This window comes from Gobio gobio (genome assembly GCF_949357685.1).
Source record: "Gobio gobio genome assembly, chromosome: 24".
In the NCBI taxonomy this organism is placed as follows: domain Eukaryota; kingdom Metazoa; phylum Chordata; class Actinopteri; order Cypriniformes; family Gobionidae; genus Gobio; species Gobio gobio.
This window is the reverse complement of record NC_137120.1, coordinates 23,002,752-23,020,169: the sequence shown is the minus strand read 5'-3', so window position 1 is coordinate 23,020,169 and position 17,418 is coordinate 23,002,752. Positions and strand designations below refer to the sequence as shown.

At 41.1% G+C, this 17,418-nt stretch overlaps 1 protein-coding gene across 1 annotated transcript in view; it reads left to right on the top strand.

Moving 5' to 3' along the window:
* Nucleotides 1-17,418, top strand: part of dock3 (dedicator of cytokinesis 3) — a 314,866-nt gene that overhangs the window by 121,093 nt on the left and 176,355 nt on the right. The window contains exon 4 of the mRNA XM_079807891.1: nucleotides 3,229-3,284. Coding sequence (XP_079664017.1) covers nucleotides 3,229-3,284 — 56 coding nt within the window. The remainder of the gene's footprint in view (nucleotides 1-3,228; nucleotides 3,285-17,418) is intronic.

Here is a 17,418-nt window from a genome sequence, read left to right as displayed (position 1 = left end):
TAAATACATGTGTGTATTGCCATGATTGGTTAAATAAGTAGCCAATTTCATTCGTCATTAATGCAAATAAGTAATTCTGATAGATGCAATGACTATCCATTATGACATATAGGCATTTTTGTCTGTATGTACACAATAATAATATTTTACATTGTAATCCTTTTATTTTTAACATTTAGCATGTTTGATTGCTGCTGCGTCCCTGTGTGTGTAATAAGCAGAGTGTACAAGCGTTGTGCGCCCGACTATAGTATTACTAACACGCCCTTTAAAAATAACACAAAAAATACTGCGGTCTGTTGGTCAATGGCGCAGTCGTTTTCAGTTCCTCAAAATAGCAACACGCCAACAATGCACCTGAACACTCCTCATTTTCAGACCAGCAGCACGCCCATGGCTGAACAGATCAGCGCGAGTGCATTTGCTATTTAAACAACGTGGAGCTGGACGTGAAAATGATAATGGCGTCAGGCTGAAAGTAGCAAAAAACACTTGCGTCACATTACTCCGTGTGTATGAAAGGGTTCTTTTAAGTTCATTTTAGATGTTATTTAACTAATTTAAGACTGCTCTTATGAGAATACTTGACAAAACTGACATTTTGGCATTTTGTGCTATTGTTTGTTCAAAAGTGAAAGAGAACTCGATTCTGGTGCGCTGTCTGCGTTGGATACTGGCGCGTGTCTTTCTGTGTGTTGTGTCGCACGTTCTCTTTTTTTCTTAAATGGTTTAAAAGCATTTGCATGAATAAGAGCATGATCGTATAGGCTACTGTAACACTAGCCAAAGGATGACAGAAAAACGGATGCTAATTGCATTATTAAATCATGATTAATCTATTTGACAGCACTAGTTTTAATATTATATTATATTTATTATATTTTTTTCAGGAATTTGTTTTATCACTGGCCCTTTAAATCATTTCTTGCTGATTCAGCTGCCATTGTTCCTGTCCTTCATGACACATGCAGCTTTATTTCCAGCACTCAGGATAAAATAATAAAATATATGCTTCTGGCACACACACTGATAACATGAGTTTCAACAGATGGAGCTGATGTGTACACGCACGCACATCTGTGCTGCCGCAGGGCCTACACTAACATCTCCTCTCAGTTCAGCTCATATAGAGCTATATTATCTGCCTCAAAAATGGATGTGAATGCAGGACAAAATGACAATGCTAGAGTCCTTATGTGGATCAGCGTGTGATTCACGCGCAGTCTGGAAATGCCACACACCACGCCTTCAGCTTGAATTATTGATTAAACCCACGAGTTGTCTTCAAGTCTTTTTGTTAACCCATTTTCTGTTGTTGCTCTTTTTGTTAAGTTTCTGTCCTGTTTTATTAATTTTTTTTAAATAGGTTTTTGGCATTAAAGTAAATCTCATCAAAGATATGTCAAAGTCATATTTCACCCTCAAATCAATTTATCTGAGATAATGAGAATTTGGGTTGAAAATAAGCCAAAAAATTTTAACTATTATGGATCAAATATTATATATAATACATTTTGGGATGAAATCTGGACATGTTTTCATTAACATAATTTACATTTTTCCTAAGGGGTAAAATATTATATATTATTTAGATTGTAAAGTATCATTGTAGTAATTGTTAAAGCATATTTACAGTGTTATTACCATAATGCAACAAAATCCCATCACTTTTTTTCACAAGGTTGCTTGTAGTTTGGTTATCTGTTGAAAATAATCGTATCACTGAATTTTTTGAGGTATCGGCAAATATCGTATCGTTGGCTATGAGAAACGATATCATATCGTATCGTGATGAACCGTCCGATTTACACCCCTAGCTATTATTTAACTACTGTATACAATATATATATATATATATAATATATATATATATATATATATATATATATAAATATATATATATATTATATATATATATATAATGTAATGTCTAAATACATTACGGTAATGAGGATTTGGGGTGACCAAACAAACAAACAAACATGCATGCATACATACAGATAAAATCTGAACGTTTTCATCGACATCATTACCAAAGGGTATTGTGTGAATGATTTGGCTTTTAATTAATAAATCTATTAATTCCAGTTAAATGTATTTAATGTAATAAATGTATAATGAGCTCTCCTCATGCAATAGGAGGTCTTCATACATGACTGTAAGAGGCGATTAGCGAGTGACCGTCCATCTCATGAATACTAGCATATGCTGGTTTGTCATCCATGCACATGGAATCCTTCCTCCAGCAGATGGAGGTTTGTTCGAGAGCATTTGGTGTCCTCAATTACTAATTATTCTGACCTTTGAAAGTGAACAGCAAAGACAATTAGGCAACAACTGTATGTGGCAGGAAACTCCACCATCTGGATGCTTCAGCTGAGATGTTTTTGTGGCATGTTCTTGCCTTGCGCTACTCTGTGCATCAATCCGTTTCACTGTTCTAAAGCAACTTATGTGATTAATTATGTTTTTTATACCCCCTAAATCCCTTAGTTTGATCACTTTTTGAATAAAGTTGAATTAATTGAATGAATACATTTAAGTTGAATAAATGAATTCAAGCTTTGCACCATTGGACTGAGAAGGTCTATAGTTTTCCTGGTCAGGATTCAAGCATGTGTTGAGTTGTTCAATCATTAAGTTAATGCATTTCAAGGCAAACACTGTTGTGTAAGACTCAATTCACAAGTGAGATCTCTTTACAGTATGTCTCAGTATGTACAGTAAATTATCATTTAATAATGATAATATCACAAGTCTACTTTATATGTCTCAAACTGTGCTCAGATGTAGATACAAAATAATATATTTTTAAAAACGTTTCACCTGTTTTCATCCTTAATAATGAAAGATAATAAAGATTAATAAAGATTAGATAAATTGTTTTTGGGTGAACCATGATAGTTAATGTTCAACTGTCTTGACAGTGCACTCTTGACACTGATCTTAGTCAAGTATAAACAGTCTGAGAGCAACTCTTTTTCTGAGGTACTTGAGCTTTGACGCGCCTAGTCGAGGAACCAGCAATTTCCCGAGGTTGATTCAGCCTCAAGCAATAGAAGCACAAGTAAAGATTTTGACATGATCTGCATCCAGCAGGGCCACTGAATCATCTTCTGCTTGGAAACATTCCCAGAGATGCCCATGGCTGAGCGTCCACTCGCTCTCTTCATGGAAGCTTATAGTCGCAGAAGCAGATATGTAATCTTCTTCCCTCTTGTTTCGCAGGGAATCTTCCCAGCCGGCTACGTCCACTTGAAGAAGGCTGTCGTCACTAACAGGGGGTAAGTGTCTTTATACTGAATTATGTCAAGCTGTTTCCACAATAGAGAACAAATGGGTTGGATGAGGAAAGGTGACACGGAGAGAGATGGATGGTAGAGAAACTTTATTTATTCATTTATCTCAATCCTGTTATTCCCTTTCTCCTATCCTACTGTCTCATGAGTTTCGTCACATGTCTGAAATGCTGAGGTTTCATCTTTGGAAGCTCTTCTACTCACTTTTCTCTCTATCGAATATTTGCCACAGATATTGAGCTTGGTGTGAGCTCTTGGTGGTTCAAATGCTTCATATATTGAATGGTATTTTGTGGGATATAATTGATTCATAATTGAAAGAGGTTTATATCATCTTTCCCTTGTGAAAAATAAGTGCACTTAATTGTATTGAATGTGCACTTCAAATCTGAAAAGTATATAAATAAATAAAAAACTGTACTTGCAGATGATATTAATGAAATAAAAGGCCACATAAAGTATAACTGCCGATTTCCAAACCACTTTGTATTGTTATAGTGTCGGTAGTATGTGTAAATGAACAATGTTTAATCAGTCTCTGTGTTACCTAGACTAAAACATACACGTATATTTGTCAGCAAAAGACTTTTGACAGCTCCAGGGCTTTTGTGAAAACTACAGATTATACTTTTTTTTGTATATTTTGTTTCATCGCCCACGGACAGTCGGCTCGGCACAGGGTTAGTAACAGAAAAGTTATTGTAAGGCTAGATTTATCACTCAAAATTCCAGTTAATGTTGACTACAAACAGGTTTTTCAGATTTTCCGTCTTGGTGTTCTCTCCGTATTTACGATTCTTTGCAGCCTTTAGCGCTGCCTACAGCGTGCTGGATCCTTCACTGGAAACCAAAAATAACTCACTCCCGCTAAACATTTACTCTTTGAATTCTTGCACTCAGGTACAGGAAGTCAACACCATTATGACTAAAAGTTTACTAAGAAGTATTTTCTGCTAAAGCTAGGCAGTATTTGACTCTGGTAAGCGGATCAATAGCGGACTGGTGGGAGTGGCTTTGGATGGCAACATGCCCAGTGCATTATGGGTGTTTTTCTACCTATTAAGTGAAAGGGAAAACAACAGACTTTTTTCCTCTAGTCAGGTTGCACCGATTTAGTTTTTTTTTTTCACCTTTCTACTGTATTGGCAGACAGGTTGTATTTAAAGAGAGGGTATACTTTCATGACTATGTTTCTTAACATATTTAAGTGCATTTTTTTATGAAATACGTTTTAATATTTTTTTTAATAATCGTTTGTCATGCTTTAAAGAAGTACACTTATTTTGATGTTGACTAACATACTAAAGCACATACACACACACACACACACACACACACACACACACACACACACACACACACACACACACACACACACACACACACACACACACACACACACACACACACACACACACACACACACACACACACACACACACACACACATATATATATATATTATTCAATACATTTAATATATTTTAAATGTATTGAATTGCAACTACATCATTACAAATGCATAATTATAAATATATTTAGATACATTACATACAAGTTTCAATAGAAATCACATTTTCACCTTGAAACTCATTTTTAATGTTCATCGGAGTGGTTCAAGACCTCAAGACTTTTGTCGCACTTGAACCACAAATACACACACAACATGTTTTGACTGAATTCGAGGAGTTTATGTGGTTGTAATAAAAAAAAAGTAACAAATCTTTCCATCTCAGGTCAATTTGACCCCCTTAGGAATTAATAGAATGCGAGGAATGATTCAGTCTTCATAGAAAAACCACAAAACAAAAAATGCTAAACTAGCAATGCTAAAACTAAACCTTGCCAAAAAATGATTTAATAATGTCTACATGTGTAGCTGAAGGCATACTGAAGAGATAAACTCAAGAACTGACTTTAGGGCGCAGCGGAACAGCTCATTTGATCCATATAGTGCTATAAGGCTTCTAGTGGCAAGAGTCATGAAATCGTCTCGGTTACGTATGTAACCCTCGTTCCCTGAAGGAGGGAACGTTCGACGTACGTCGGAACTGACCGACGTACGTCGGAACTGACCGACGAATTGGGATCTGTTTTCAGAGACCAACCTACTTCGAGTAATTAAAACGAGCCAATGAACATTGGCATGCGATCATGCATTCCACGCAGGGGGGGAAGAACACACCCAGAGACGACAGAGGAAGCTCTGTCGAGGGAAAGACACGGGGCTAGCCGAGTAGGGTAGCTGGTACCGTGGAGAATTCACATATGGGGTAGCCATGAGGGGACCGCAACATATGGAACCCAGCCTACACACACGTTTCACAAGCATACGGGTGCAGGCCTGGCGTCAGATGGCCGCCACGTCTGACACCGAAGGGGTGACGGAGGAACTCACAGGGTTAGCCGTTTCCGGGGAACACAACTGGAGCAGAATAGAGGCACGTATCCGGCCCAGAGGGCGGGAGTGGCGTATGCAAGCCGACACTAGAACGGGCACTTAGCGCTGCTGGCCACTGGGGGCAAGAATGCGGGAAGATACCGGCTCTACACGGAGGCTATAAAATCTAGCGAACGTGTTAGGTGTCGCCCAGCCCGCAGCTCAACATATATCTGTCAGCGAGGCGCCTTGAGCCAACGCCCAGGAAGAAGCAACACTCCTTGTTGAGTGTGCTGGCAACCCGAACAGGCAAGGTGCGTCTTGGGACTGGTAAGCCAAGACAATGGCATCCACCATCCAGTGGGCCAACCTCTGCTTGGAGACAGCCTTTCCCTTCTGCTGGCCTTCGTAACAGATGAAGAGCTGCTGTGAGGATCTGAAGCTCTGAAGATCTGAGTCCGGTCAACGTAAGCACGAAGAGTGCGGACGGGACATAACAAAGCTAGGGCTGGGTTTGCCTCCTCCGAAGGCAGCGCTTGCAGGTTCACCACCTGGTCCCGAAAGGGAGTGGTAGGAACCTTGGGCACGTATCCAGGCCGGGGTCTCAGGACAACGCTTAGAGGTCTGGACGCGGGTGCCATAGAGTGCCCTGCCCCTGAGAAAGCAGGTCCTTCCTCAGGCGGATCGGCCAGGGAGGGGCTGTCGCGAGGAGTGAGAGTTCTGGGAACCAGGTCCGGTTGGGCCAGTAGGGCGCAACTAACAAGACCTGCTCCTCGTCCTCCCTGACAGGTCTACCTGTGCAACTCCGAAGTGGTCCCATATCAGCTGGATGCTCCGGGGGTGGAGTCCCCATTCGCCCGGAGGTGTCGACTGGTGAGAGAGCTCGTCGGCTGTCTGGTTCAGCGCACCTGGGATGTGAATGGCACGAAGTGACCTCACAAACTTCTGACTCCACAGGAGGAGATGGCGGGCGAGCTGGAGCATGCAACGGGAGCGTAGACCACCCTGACGGTTGATGAATGGACCAGTACGTGCTTGCCCCGAAACGGTTTCTTGAACCGGGCCAGGGCAAGACGTACCGCCAGTAACTCTAGGCAATTGATATGCCAACGCAGTTGGGGCCCCGTCCACAGACCCGAAACTGCGTGCCCGTTGTACGTGGCCCCCCAGCCCGTGGATGAGGCATCCGTGAAGACCACAGCATGCCTTGACACCTGTTCTAGGGACACTCCGGCCCGGAGAAACGAGGGGTCTGACCACGGACTGAAGGTTTGGCGACAGTAAGGAGTAACTGAGACCCGGTACTGACCGCTCTGCCATGCCCATCTCGGGACTCGGCCGTGCAACCAGCGTTGAAGCGGTCTCATATGAAGCAATCAGAGCGCCGTTACCGCGGCTGCAGATGCCATATGCCCCAGGAGCCTCTGAAAGAATTTCAGTGGGACCGCTGTCCTGCCTTTGAACGTATTCAAGCAGTTCAACACTGACCGGACGCGCACTGTCCGGCTGACCGGATACAGCTCCATACCGAGATAAGATCCTCTTCGCGGGGCAGAATTTGCTCTTCTCTCGGTTGACCCGAAGTCCCAACAGGCTGAGGTGACTGAGCACCATGTCCCTGTGTTCGCACAACTGCTCCCGAGACTGGGCGAGTATAAGCCAGTCGTCGAGATAGTTGAATAAGCGAACGCCGCGTTCTCTGAGCAGAACAAAGGCTGCCTCGACGACCTTCGTGAAGACGCGAGGCGACAGGGACAGCCCGAAGGGCAAGACTTTGCGTTCAAGGGGAAGGCATATCAGTACAAAGCGTAGGAACGGTCTGTGTCGTGGAAGGATAGAGACATGAAAGTACGCGTCTTTCAGGTCGATCGCTGCAAACCAATCTCGGGGACGGATGCATTGAAAAATCCGTTTCTGCGTTAACATTTTGAACGGGAGCTTGTGCAGGGCCCGATTCAGAATGCGCAGGTCCAAGATTGGCCTTAACCCACCCCCTTTCTTGGGTACAATGAAGTAGGGGCTGTAGAATCCCGACCTCATATCGGCAGGAGGAACCGGCTCGACCGCGCCCTTCGCCAGCAGGACATCGATCTCGGACCGCAAGACATGGGCATCGCTGCTCCGCACCGAGGTGAAGAGGATGCCCCTGTCCTCGGGAGGCCGGCGTGCAAATTGAATTGCATAGCCGAGTCTTATGGTACGGATGAGCCAGCAAGACGGCCTGGGGAGACCTAGCCAGGCCCCCAGAGACCGAACTATCGGGACCAACGGCACCACAGACGTACCTGGGGTGAGGCAGCGAGGTGGAGTATTCAGACCTGACTCGGGAGGCCCGGAGGCGGCCTGGAGTGTTGCCTGAATACTCCAGGTGGGGCAGAGAGTGGGTGAGAAGGCCCGGGGGCGTCCTCGGTGCCCACTCTGCTGCCCCCTGGCGAGGGGTGAGAGGGAAGGAAAGGAGTGGCAAGGCCCGGGAGCGTCGCACACTGCCAACCTGTCCCTCTCGGGGCTCAGGGAGGGAGGAAACTGCTCTTTTATTGAGAATGTGGGTACTGCTGGACCCCGGAGGGCCAGCGGCAGGATGTTCGTCACGGTACCAGTCTGGACATTCTCCCCCCGGTCCTCCTCCGGGGGGAGGAGGGGTGCGGACACCACCTCCCCTGGAGCAGCTCCTCTTCTCCCTGGGCTCCCCGTGTCAGGGCCGCTTGCCCTTGCCCGCCGACTGGGCGCCGGGTTGGGCGGCACCCTTACGACCGGCACCCTGCTTCCCCGATGGTGAAGGCTGCTGCTTGGGTTTAGCAGGGGCGGAGGTGGCCGCAGGGGGATGCCCTCAACGACGAGCAGGCGGAGTTGCAGCCGGCGACTGGGTGGAGGCAGCAGCAGGTCGCCGGGGCAGGATGTTTTTGATGGCCTCCGTCTGCTTCTGTGCCACCGAGAACTGCTGGGCGAAGATCTCGATGGCGTTGCCGAAGAGGCCGGCCTGGCAGACAGGGGCATTGAGGAACCGCACCTTGTCGTCTCAAACTCTTCGTAGGAACACCAGATAATGCTGAAATGCTTGAATCCGAAGTTGAAAGCGGTATGCGGCACTTCCACTTCCTTATTTATACCCGCGACGCGGGGCGGTGCGTGGAATGCGTGATCGCATACCAATGTTCATTGGCTCGTTTTAATTACTCGAAGTAGGTCGGTCTCTGAAAACAGATCCCAATTCGTCGGTCAGTTCCGACGTGCGTCGAACGTGACCGACTGAAAGGGAAATAATGTTATATTATTTATTTTTTCCACAAGAGTCGCAAAGACACCCAAATCGACCCAATGTGAGATATTTTGAATTTAAGTTGAAAGAATGTTAAGAATGTGCTTAAATTATATTATTTATTGATCAAATCTAATAATTTAAATGTAAATAAAATAAATACAAAATTAATAAAATAAAAAAAATCTGCAAATGAATTGCATTTAAAATTAGAAAACATATAATAAAACATGAAATCAAATACATGTACGCTTTCTGGACAAAAAAAGTATAATTTTAGAGCTTTGGGTCATTTTGACGTGCGATGGAAGGATTTGTTACAGGATACGGATGAAGGTTAAACATAAATGTTACTTGTTTCGGAATGTTCAGAGAACATTAAAAAGTAACGTTCCCATAATGTTTGCAAATTATAAAATGTTCCTTTAATGTTAACTTGGAATAGCCAAGAAAAAACACTTGTCAACAAATACTTGACGTTTTGAACATTCAGAAATATTCTTTTCATAACCCAATATGGACATTAACGTTCTTAGAACAAATTTTTGAGAAGAAAACATTGAGAAAGTTTAGGAAAAGACTAGATGCTAGTGTGGATGAATAGCGTTTTGAAACGGAAACGCCATTTTCAAATGTATTCTGATTAATGTAGACGTAGCCTATGTGTGCTTGCACATGTGCAGTATAAAGAGAGAGAACAGGAAAAAGTGAGCACAAAAAAGAACAAAGAAACTCTGGGTTGCCGCTCTCAGTGGGAACTCACTTCTGAAAACACATGGGAAAACTGCACACCAGGGACTGTCAGTCGACACTCGACAGCTCCTCCTGTTTGTTCTAGCTTTTGATATTTTCCAACTTTTTCACAGGTGTTTGCATGCGTAGAACTTCACAGTCTTCCCACAAAATGCACACACATGCGCACACACGTCTTTATTGTGGTCAGGCATAAGGGTAGAGCAGATCCCAAGGGTCATGTTCAACAGTTAAAGCTATGCAAACTTTTTACAGACAGCTTTCAATAGGTAGTCTGACAAGTAAAAAAACGTTTAGAAAAGTAATTATTATATTGTATATTTGTTGGTGTATACACACAATGTCTTAAAGGGGTGGTAAAACACATTCTTTTGAAGGCTTGACTGTGTTTGTGGGGTGCACTGTAACATGTGTTCATGCTTCGTTTGAAAAAAAATATCCTTATTTTTCATATATTTGACCTTTATTCTACACTGCTCTGTCCATCCTTGTAAAACGGTCTGATGCTTTCCGGGTTGTATGAAGCCAGTCCCTCAAAAATACACGATGGGCTCAGATTGGTTAGCTGGCCCAGTGTGTTGTGATTCGCTAACCGCCTAGTGCACGTTTGTCGGAAACGTCACGCCCCTTACCTTTACCGGAGGCTGTGCTTTGGTCAGTATTTGAAACAACGGCGTCAATAAAACCATATGAGCCCGAATCAGACCCAGAACATTTGAGTGAAGATGATCGAGCAGAACCTGTTAAGTCCTCAAGAGTAAAGACTGCAGATCTATAATCGCTACTGAATGGCACTTTAACTTTTGTATTTTTAGAACGATTATAGCCAAATATCTGCGCAAGAACTAACCCAAAACGAACACTAAACACTGGCTTTAACTAGTAAGTTAGCCAAATCACACACAGAACCATGTTTAGCATGCCTGTAGATAAACAATACATAAAAGCTCTAATCAAAGAATCATTTACACTAATGCCAGGTTCGCTGTTGAGATTTTAACGTTAGTGTTTGTAACATTAGGTGTTCGTCGGATAACGTTAAGTATGAGTGAGCATTTAACAGACTGGTTTGCAGAACAGCGTTGTCATCTGTTTACTTCCTTGCTACAACCTATTACAGGAAAACACATCGATGAAAAATAAATCAGACTTACAGGTTGTGGCCCGTAAACAGCTTCTGTTTGTAAATCCAGCTTTCAGGACAAGCCGTGGTGCATATCCTGTATTGAACTCGCGAAGTTTGTGGAAGTTTTCCTCCGTGAAATGTGCAGCGCGCGCGTCGTGCATCCACGCACTGGCAGTGTTTTTTTCACACAGCTGACGTTGTGCAAATCCGGCATTGAAATCGCGAAGACGGTGGATGTTTTCCTCCGTAAGATGTGCTGCAGGGAGCCCCGCACGCGCCTGTTCCCCACTGTCTCATACACACACGTGCAACATGCTGTATGTTAAACGCTCTGCAACGCACCCCCGTCCCAAGGAAGGCTGAACAAAGCAAGTACCCCAGACCTGCAATCCGGATGAAAATAACAGCGTTTCCTTGGCATCGCGGCAACAACACTCCAGCCTAACTATACCACAACAGAGCCGCGATACAAAATGGCCTCACCCACCCTTATTTAATATTCTAGGAGGAGGGGTTTATGTAAATATTTAGCCTGTTGATGTCACCAACCCTGGAGGAATGTGTGTAGTCGCCTACTGGCCGTTTGCTGTAGTTCTTAGAAACTGATTTCTTTAAAAGCAAATATCTCCCTTTGCTTTAAACTTTGAACGTTGTAACTTTGCAGATGTTGTTTATGCTCAAGCAGCAACATTACACGCTAGCTAAAGTTAGAATAGTGAAATCGTGGTTTACCACCCCTTTAAAATGTAAAGCATGTTCAGATAGTGACAAAATAGAACTACAAAACTTAGGACAATACAATCTATTATTGCCTTTAATGCTTTTCAAACAAATTAAGCTTGGATAGAATGACATGGAACAGTAAATGCAGTTTAAATAATATTTGAATATAATTTAAAGTAATATTTTGAATTTATATTTATACATTTATATCATAATATTTTACATTAATATAAATATATACTGTATATTTACATATTAAATTGAACATTATTTACACATTTATATTATTTTGTTTAATCCTCTTTTGTGTAGTGTTTTTTATTATACAAGCCCGCTTGTGTATTGTATTAATAATGATAAATAATTATTATATACAAACAGCATTATTTATGTTTAATCTGCTCATAAACTCTACATAAACTACCTTTACCTTTCCTTGTTACTGGGGCAGTACCCTTAAAAGGATATCTTTGTACCCTTTTTACACCTAAAGGGTTCATAGTACTACTTTAAGGTACCTATTGCTACTCTAAGGTACTAATATGCTAGCCTGGCGTGGCCATACTCAATTCTAGTCAGAATATGAGTCTGGTACCGCTCCATTGAGCTTTGATTATGGGGCGTGTTTCAACCGAGCCAGGAAAGACCTCAATTGGATAGACCCACAACCAATCAGAGCAACGGAGCGACGCGTAACGTTAGTTGTCAAATGTCAACAGAACTCAACTGCACTGTTACCAAGTCCGTGTTTTTCTCCATGTCCGCGGGTTGAAGCGACCCCAATTATGTGATTATATAAACCCAGGAATGCGAATTTTAGCAGGCAACCTTGCCAAAATAACATATTTTGCCAACCAAACGCCATTTTTTTTCCCGGAGAACCCCCCGGAAAGTTATAGTTTTGGGCTATAGTTTTGAGTAGCAATTGTGCGCGACATTGCAAAAACACTTGGAAACCCTGTCTGCACGCACGCTGGATTAAGTAACGTTACAAGAAAAAGATGAGTGTAAACGATCTTTGGCAGTAATAAAATAATTTAAGGATACACAGAGTACTTACCAACACGATCATCGTTTCTGAGAGAAATAGTAAAGGTGAACGCATATACGAACAAGTTCTCCGTTTAGGATAAGAGCAAATTCAACCCAAGCGCCTTCGATGACGTGGATGATTACGTTACTGTTGATCATCTGTCCATCATCGTCTAAAGCCCGCCCTGACAATTTCATTGGTCCGAACAGTTTCTGTTGGGCATAATTCGTCCTCTATGGAGCGAGTCCAGACCGAATTGCCCGAGCAAAACATTTTGTGGGTGGGGCTAAATTCGGCTGGCATCCAGGCTACTAATATGCACCTTTTAAGGGTGAAAAAGGAACAAAGATGTTCTTTTAAGGGTACTGCCCCAGTGGCCACCTGTTGTACCCCTAAAGGTAAAATGTACACTTTTTTTCTGAGAGTGTAACAATGAATTACACTATCTTCAAAAGTTTGGAGTCTGTATACAGTAAAAGAATCACATGTGAAATCTGTCCAATGGTGTGACTGAACGTCATAGGCGGGTGAGGTTATGATTTTGAGCAGAAAGCCAAAGCTGTTAATTTCAACCACAGCAGTTATAAGCGATACAATTGACCTATCGGTAAGCCCCTCCCATCGAACGCTGATGAGCCAATGGCAGTTGAGTATCAGTTACGCTGGGACCGGAACTCGGACATCTTTAGGTTTCAGCGCCATAGAGCAACATTGGAAAATCCGAAACTGTCATCGGTTTGATGGTGTTTATGCTACAAAAATGGTAAACGTCGTGCCTGAGATACTGCAACACTGACTCCAGGGATCCTGAGAGGATTTTCTGGTTGTCATACTCTAATTAAGTTACTATTAAAGTTAGTAATTCCCTGCTAACGTACAAACCGACTAACTATAACTAAAAGTTCTCATGCAACAGTGTATAGGTCAGAAACACAAAGGTCTACATTTCAGTGCATCTCTCCATATTAAACTGATTAAATGTGAATTTATGTAATATTACCCTGTGGTACATGAACAGTGTTGATCCTGGATGTTATCATCTGCGATTGTAACAAGAGGCTTCTCCCGTTTGCATTGAGATCTGTAAACCATCGCTTCCAAATTAATCTCTCACCATATTTATTTTATTCCCATTTTATTTCTGTGAGTTTAGATATGTTTAAATGTCTGCATTATCTGTCTTATAAGGAGGACTCCTATTTTGACGGGTGTTATAGTCTACGGGTAGTGAAAGGTAGAGCTTGCACGCAGTATATCGGAGTTGTTTTGCAGATACAAAGTTCACCAGTTATTAACTGCACCCTCGAAAAGCATAAGGTCTGTGTATATATTTGTTTACTGTGAGTGTTTTTGTGTAATTTGCTGTGTATGTTAATGGTAATGCCACGGAGAGAGGGCTAGAGAGAGAGAGTTTGTGAATGAGACGTTAATGCGCACTTATGCTTTGTTTGTTTGTTCAGCTCTTACGATGATTTTTTTGAGTGAAAAACGATGTAATAAACTTCATAAACCATCAGTAAAGTTTGGCCATCATTCGGACGGTATATACGCTACATTCTGTGTCCAAAAACATCTTGGGATAAGGTTTTCACACTGACAGCTTTACATTGTAAGATATAGCAACTCCGTTTGTTTGTCCGAGTTAGCAACAGTAACTAAGGGGGGCGGGGCTTACCGATAGGTCAATTGGATGACAGCATCAATCAAGAAGCTAAAGCTTAACTGCAGGAATTTTTGCTGTTTGGCTAAGCTTTTTAAAATCTTATAGGTTATCTTATAGGTTAGGTTATGCTTTATATGTTAAGCTTTAGTTGAGAAAACTCTTATTTTGCAGAATTACTGGGGCCTCATTTATAAACGTTGCGTACGCACAAAAGAAGGCGTACGCCGCTCTCTACGCAATAATTTTATTTATAAAATTAAAATGGTATTTATAAAAAGTAGGGTTGGGAACCGAGAACCGGTGCTTATGCAGAACCGAGACTGATTTTTGAAAAATACCAGAACCGCGCGAAATTCCTAAGTTTCGGTTCCGAAAACGGTTCTGGTGCAATGTGTGTGCGAAGCGCTGGAAGCGTGTCCTTTAATAGCGAGTGACAGCCAGTGTTGCCAAGTCCGTTGTTTTCCCGCTTTCCCGTTTCCCACTGTTGCCGCGGGGTTGAAGCGACCCCAATTATGTGATATTTAGCCCCGGAAATGCGAGTTTTACCGGAGAAGCCCCCCTGAAACGCGATTGGGCTTGTTTTGGGCTAGTTTTGAGTAGCAATTGTGCGGGTTTTGTTGTGAAAACCTGGCAACCCTGGCTCACCTCATCATGAATATTAATCACGTTGCCTGCCGCTTCCAGTAGTGTAACGCAGTTCAGCACTGAAAGCCCTCGTGCTACACATTTACGGTTTTGCATCAGATATTTTCTCGTTGACCACCAGCATGGCGAAGAGAAAGTCACAAGTATGGATTCATTTCCAAAGAATGAATGATAATGAAGCAAAATGTAACACATGTGAAAAGTTAATAACATGCAAAGGAGGCTGCACTAGCAATTTGACAAAACATTTGCTACAGCACAGAGTGTCACAGGGCTTATACCAGATTTATAGTGAAAGGCCTATATATATATATATATATATATATATATATATATATATATATATATATATATATATATATATATATATATATATATATATATATATATATATATATATATATATATATATATATATATATATATATATATATATATATACATATACATACATACAGGAAGTGCAGAATTATTAGGCACGTTGATTTTCTGATCATATTTTTTTTCCAGGCACATTTGACCAATTCCAAACCACAGTAATCCTAATAACTACTATTGATTTAGTATTTAATAATGTATAAGTGATATATAATTGTTCATGAAGGCTGGAAATGAAAATCACCTTATATTCAGGTGTGCAGAATTATTTGGCATGTTTTCTTTTACAGATAAATTGAGCCAAAAAAGAGATTTAACTCAGACTGAAAAGTCAAAAAGTATTAAATGCCCATGAGAAGGATGCAATACTAATGCAATACTAGACATTGCAGTTAAGGCGTGACCATTGGACAGTGAAATGCTCGTTGGGTCAGCAGGAACTGACAAAAACAGGTGGTGAAGAAAAGACACCTGTTAACTGCAAAAGAATTAAGAATTAAGGTGAAGAATTAAGGGTGAAACCATCAGGAACCCTTTAGTCTCCAGCGCCACCATTTTCCAAAGCTGCAACCTACCTGGAGTCTCCAGAAGTGCAAGGTGTCAGGATCTCAGAGACTTCAGTTAGGTAAAGAATCCTAAAAAATGCCCCCCACTAGATAAGAATCACAAGCTGAAGTGTTGTAAAATACATGAAGAAGGTTTTTTTATAGGCTTTATGGACAGATAGGTTGAGAGTGACTCTTGAAGGACCAGCTCCTCATCCTCTAGTACCACTGTTTGAAGAATTCATCTTCCAGAATCTGGCAGTATGTTTTGGGAGTTCATTTTTAGTCCATCTCTGCAAAACGGACTTCAGGATGGACTAAAATGAACTCCCAAAACGTACTGCCAGATTCTGGAAGATGAATTCTTCAAACAGTGGTACTAGAGGATGTGGTGCTGGTCCTTCAAGAGTCACTCTCAACCTATAAAACCTATAAAGCCTATAAAAAAGCAGGCTTCATGTATTTTACAACACTTCAGCTTATGATTCTTATTTAGTGGGGGTCATTTTTTAGGATTCTTTACCTAACTGAAGTCTCTGAGATCCTGACACCTTGCACTTCTGGAGACTCCAGGTAGGTTGCAGCTCTGGAAAATGGTGGCGCTGGAGACTAAAGGGTTCCTGATGGTTTCACCCTTAATTCTTCACCTTAATTATTAATTCTTTTGCAGTTAACAGGTGTCTTTTCTTCACCATCTGTTTTTGTCAGATCCTGCTGACCCAACGAGCATTTCACTGTCCAATGGTCACGCCTTAACTGCAATGTCTAGTATTGCATTAGTATTGCATCCTTCTCATGGGCATTTAATACTTTTTGACTTTTCAGTCTGAGTTAAATCTCTTTTTTGGCTCAATTTATCTGTAAAAGAAAACATGCCTAATAATTCTGCACACCTGAATATAAGGTGTTTTTCATTTCCAGCCTTCATGAACAATTATATATCACTTATACATTATTAAATACTAAATCAATAGTAGTTATTAGGATTACTGTGGTTTGGAATTGGTCAAATGTGCCTGGAAAAAAAATATGATCAGAAAATCGTGCCTAATAATTCTGCACTCCCTGTATATATATATATATATATATATATATATATATATATATATATATATATATATATATATATATATATATATATATATATATATATATATATATATATATATATATATATATATATATATATATATATATATATATATATATATATATATATATATTGTTGAGTCACCATGGTTTAGGTAAGCGTTTAGGCACAATTACCTTTGTAATGCTGAATTGCAATTTATTATTTACAAGTTCACTGAATAACTGAATTATTATTAAATTAATATACAACTAATTAATAAATATAACTAATAAATATACTTTATAACTTGGTTTAATTCAGAGACAGAGAGATTAAATGTAATAAGACAATTTCAGAGGTGTTCATTTGAAAAAAAAATTGTTGCAAAAATGGCTTAATTAATACTGTAATATATGTACAGTATAGGACTTTTTTGACATTGCCAACCTGTAAATACATTTTAGAGCAAGTAATAAACACAAAATGGATTGTTTGAGTTGCGTATTGTGCCTTTTTCCTTTACCACTATTTGTTTAATCATTTTA